This window comes from Pteropus vampyrus, unplaced genomic scaffold, assembly GCF_000151845.1.
Source record: "Pteropus vampyrus isolate Shadow unplaced genomic scaffold, Pvam_2.0 Scaffold269, whole genome shotgun sequence".
Classification (NCBI taxonomy): Eukaryota; Metazoa; Chordata; class Mammalia; order Chiroptera; family Pteropodidae; genus Pteropus; species Pteropus vampyrus.
The window spans coordinates 207385-212818 of record NW_011889050.1 but is presented as its reverse complement, the minus strand read 5'-3'; the positions used below and the strand labels follow the sequence as shown (position 1 = coordinate 212818).

Here is a 5434-nt window from a genome sequence, read left to right as displayed (position 1 = left end):
ACTGCAGGCTGACCAGGCACCTGGAAGGGGCTGGTGGCCTAGGGCAGACTCCATCTCTGAAGAGGGACTCCCTTGGTAAAACACAGGCTCTTTTCTCCTTTCATTTGGATCACAGAGTTATTTCTACAAAGATGCCCTGCTGGGGACCCCAGGTACCTGAGAACCAAGATGTCCCCATATAGAGCCCAGGACAGTACTAGGGAAAATAAGACTACTCCCTCCTAATTTTAGGGAAATGGTCACAAAACTCAGAGAGTGGAGACTAATAGGTGACAGATTTCAATTTAATATCAGAAGAAATTACCAACAGGGACTGTGCAGTTAAAGGGAGTGAGCTCCTATCACAAGAGGTGACATTTGCTTTGGGCCTTAAAGACTAAGATATCAAAGAGATACATGTACTCCTGTGTTCACTGTAGCATTATTCACAATAGCCAATACATGGAATCAACCTAAGGGTCCATCAACAGACGAACAAAGAAGATATGAGATATATACATATGCAGTGGAATATTATTCAGTCATGAGAAAGAAGAAAATCCTGCCATTTGGGATAATATGGATGAAACTTGAAAGCATTATGCTAAGTGAAACAAGCCAGAAAGAGAAAGACAAATACTGTATGGTATTATTTATATGTGGAATCTTAAAAAAAAAAAAAAGGTCAAACTTATAGAATCAGAGAGAAGAAAAGTGTTTGCCAGGGGCTGGTAGTTGGGGAAAATAGGGAGAAGTTGATAAAAGTGTACAAAATTTTAGTTATAAGATTAATAAGTTCTGAGGATCTAATTTAAAACATGATGACTATATTGATAACACTGTACTGTATATTTGAAATTTACTAAGAGTAAACTTAAATGTTCTCACACACATAAAAAAGATAAATGTGAGGTGATAGATGTGTCAATTAACAAGATGGGAAGAATCCTTTCACAATGTACATGTATATCAAATCACCATGTCGCACACTTCAAATATCTTACAATCTTATGTCAATTATACCTCAATAAAGCTGAAATTAAAAATACATACATACATACACATACATACATACATACATACATACATACATACATACATACATACATACTATTGCATGTGAAAGTACAAAAAAAGAAGTAGGATTTTAATAGATGGAACTGTGGCGGGTGGGGAGGCTGACTGAGTCATTTCATTTTGTAATTTCCTAAAAAGTACTAGCACATGATGATTCTGCATTTTAACTTTACATCCTACACACACAGTGAAAATGATCCCAACTTCATCATCCCCTTCTCTTCTGCTCTCCTCTACAGGCTTCATAAGCACTTACCTGCAGCCTAGTGGCAGGCCTTGACCTGGTCGAGCTCTTGAACTGGGGCTCCCCAAGTGTTAGCCCTGAGATTTCTGGTGATGGTCACCTGGGGAGGCCACTGATTATTACAAATGCAAGTGCCTTTCAGGTGGAATGAGTGCAGAGGGTTGCATGTACAACCACCTGAACTGGTGGAGCTGTGATTACTAGAAAAGCTCAGTATTTTGTAAAGGGGGCAGATGCTATTGGGCTCTAGGTCATTTTGCCAAGTTTTTAGATTTTTTTTTTTATCAAGAAAGGCCAGAAAACCTAATTTTTTAAATGTGAAATATTCCAATTTTTTAACATTGGAAGATCAATTTTTTAATTAAACATTGGGGAGACATACAGAATGAATCTGCAGTGTCTGCAGTTTGGACCACTGCTTTAGGTAGACACCTCATTTTCCCTCTGAGATGAGCTCCTAAACTTAAAGGGAGTTCATGGAAGTGACCATATTCAGTCTCTTTGAGGCTCTGTCCTGATTTGCACTCAGCCCAGCTTCCTAGGACCTGGGAATGCTGCCACTGCCACCCCCCACCCCCACACCTGACATCTGGGGATCCCATACATTACCCCAGGTCCCAGCTCTGACCTGATGTTCTCATTGGGCACCTTCCCATATCTCTTGATGGCCAAACACTCATTCTTGTGGTTCAGCCAAGCATCCTTCTGGCAGGTACGGTCACAGTAATAGGCAAACTTGCACTGCCCACAGTGATGGAGCTTCTCCTGCCTCTTGAAGCAGGTGTGGCACACAAAGTTAACAAGGCTGGAAATAAAGGGAGAAAACATGTGATTAAGGTGAGATGCAGAGCACCATGGAAAGGGACTACACTGGCCTTTGGTAGACCAGGGGTTAAGTACTGGCTCAGCAGGCCATACTTGTCTTTCTAAGCTTCAAACTTCCACTTTTCAAAATGAGGGGCTTGGGCTTCAAAATTCCTTTTTAGCTGTAACTATTCTTTTAGCAGATATTTTAAAGTGAACCAAATGGGAACACTATTGATCTCTGCATATAAGCTTTTTAATTTAATTTAGCAAGTATAGGTTTATTACCTATAGGTACTGGGATTACCACACGTTGTCAAAGGAACAGTTGAACTTGCAAGCACCATGCAGTGTGAGGAGCCCTATAATAAGGGGAGACAAGGTGTTCCTGGAACACATTGGAGAGGATACTTGAGGAACCCGGGAAGTCTCTCATAGGTCCCTTGTTAAAAGTCACAGGTCCTTGGTACCATGGCATGGAGGGGCATTCTGTGTGACATGCCCTTTTCATTGTTGAAATATATTGTCCCTTTTCCCAAAGAATAAAAAGTTATAACTACCCACAATATGATGCAACATGAAACATGATATATTTTACACAAAATGAGATCTCCACACTATGACACATGTCATAGTTCTGTGCTTTGGAACATTAAGAATTATAAGGTGATTTCTGGTCAAGATGGCGGAAAGTAAATGCTGTGCTTGCCTCCTCTCACAACCACATCAAAATTACAACTAAACTACAGAAAAACTGTCATTGAAAATTTCCTGAAGTCTAGTTAAACAGAATTCCTACAACTAAGGACACACAGAAGAAGCTACCTCCTACAGAACACTGGCAAGAGAAATGAAGAAGCATAACGGACTGGTCCCACACCCGCATATGGCAGTTAAAAATTGGGAGTGCTATCTCAGCTGCGAGGTTTCCCCCCACTTCAGAGGAGCTAGGGATCCCAGCCCCACACCAGGTTCCCCAGACCAGGGTTCCAGTCCTAGGAAGAGAAGTCCCCACATCTGGTTGTGAAAACCAGCAGAGATTGTGGCAGAGTGAGATGAAGGGTGACTGGAATGCCTCTTAAAGGGCCCATGCATGAACTTACTCACTGACAAACTCAATCACTCTGAGCTCTAGTGCTGGGGCAGGTGCTTGAAGAGGGCCAGGGACATATGGGGAGGAATTGAGTTGTCTGGCTTCAGGGTGAGGGCTGGAGAGGCAACTTTCTCCCAGACCGATGTGCTTGTAGAAACCATTGTTTCTTTGTTAAGTTCTTGCCCCTTCCGGCATGTAGATGCAAGCTGCCACCACATCTGAGTCACCATCAACCGGGCTAACACTGTTTGCCCACCCTGGTGATTCCCTGAAACCTCATCCCACCCAATTTGCAGGTCCACCTGAGCTGCTTCCAGTGGCTTTTCCATATAAATGGCCTGTCTTGGCTCATGCTACAGACTTTCCTAAAATCTCTCAAAGGTTCACAAAACCCAAACAAGCAGCAACTGGCCTCAGCGTGCCCCGTACCTCTTGCTAAGCAGCCTGGCACTAGCAGCACCAGCTTTGGTTTATGGGTTGGCCTCCCTAGGCACCTCTAACCCTAGTGCAGGTGGTGGCCATCTGTGGATTGCTCATGCCAGGTGGCCCTGGGAAGAGCATAGGCTGCAACTGAGAACTTGGCCTGTTGCAAGGGGCCTCCCAGGAGGCCCCAATATTGGCGTGCTGATGGCCAGCTTTGCCCCAAGCCAGAGTACCACCTGGGGCTGCATCCAAGGACAATCAGCCCAAAGAACAGACTGGGTATGCACAAGAGCCCTGCTAAAGCAATTCCTGCTCCAGAGGTATAGCCCTTCCCTGGTAAGTCCTCACAATCAATCAGCCTGAGGGTCAGCCCTTCTTACTGATGTGCAAACAGCAACCAAGGCTCAACTACATCAAGAGGGCACACGCAACCTATACAAGGGACATACTTGAAGCGCTTGGCTCAAGTAACCAGGAAAGAGTGTGCCAGTGAGCCCCACAGTACACCTACAATATAAGGCCACTCTACTAAGACTGGAGACATAGAAGCCCTACATAATACATAAAACAAACATAGGAAAGCAGCCAAAATAGGACCAAAAAAAAAAAAAAAACATGTCCCAAATGAAAGAACACAACAAAGCTCCAGAAAATGCACTAAACAAAATGGAGACAAGCAATCTACCAGATGCAGAGTTTAAAACATTGGTTATAAGGAAGAGTATATGAACTCAGTGAGAACTTTTACAGAGATAGAAAACCTTAAAATTGAGATAGAAGGCATAAAAAAGAACCAGTCATAAATGAAGAATACAATAACTGAAATGAAGAATACATTAGAGGAAATCAACAGTAGATTAGATGAAGCAGAGGATTTAATCAGTAATTTAGAAGATAAGGTAGCAGAAAATACACAATCAAGACAGTGACAAGAAAAACGAATTCAAAAAATTGAAGATAGTTTAAGAGGCCTCTAGAACAATATCAAGCATAAGAACATCCACATCATAGGAGTACCAGAAGGAGAAGAGAAAGAGCAAAGAATTGAAAACATTTTGAAGAAATAATGTTGGAAAACTTCTCTAACTTGGTGAAGGAAATAGACATATAAGCCCAGGAAGCACACAGAGTCCCAAACAAGATGAACCCAAAGAGGCCCACACCACAACACATCATAATTAAAATGTCACAGGTTAAAGACAAACAGAGAAACTTAAAAACAGCAAGAGAAAGGCAGTTAGTTACCTATAAGGGAGATCCCATAAGACTATCAGATGATTTCTCAACAGAAACGTTTCAGGCCAGAGGGATTGCCATGAAATATTCAAAGTGATGAAAAGCAAAGACTTACAACCAAGACTACTCTATCCAGCAAGGCTACAATTTAAAGTTGAAGGACCGATAAAGAGCTTCCCAGACAAGAAAAAGCTAAAGGGGTTTATCACCACCAAACTAGTATTACAAGAAATGTTAAAAGGACATTTTTAAGAAGAAGAAAAAATAAAGACTTAGAATATGAAAAGTAAAATGGCAATAATAACATATCTAGCAACAGTTACTTTAAATGTAAATGGATTAAATGCTTCAATCAAAAGATAGATAAATGAATAAAACAAGACTCAAATATGCTGCCTACAAGAGACTCACTAAAAATCAAAAGACATGGATTGGTTCTATAGTGTAGTGGTTAGCACATCTGCTTTATACACAGAAAGTCCTGGGTTCACACCCCAGTGGAGCCACGGTCCATGGTCTACGGCCATGCCACCTTGAACAACCCCGTGTCTGATCTTGGAAGCTAAGCAGAATAGGGC

At 41.9% G+C, this 5434-nt stretch overlaps 1 protein-coding gene across 2 annotated transcripts in view; it reads right to left on the bottom strand.

Moving 5' to 3' along the window:
• The window catches only part of SMYD1 (SET and MYND domain containing 1), a 62968-nt gene that overhangs the window by 34180 nt on the left and 23354 nt on the right, over positions 1–5434 (bottom strand). For both annotated transcript variants that reach the window (XM_011375265.1, XM_011375266.1), the window contains exon 2: positions 1929–2105. In XM_011375265.1, coding sequence (XP_011373567.1) covers positions 1929–2105 — 177 coding nt within the window. The remainder of the gene's footprint in view (positions 1–1928; positions 2106–5434) is intronic.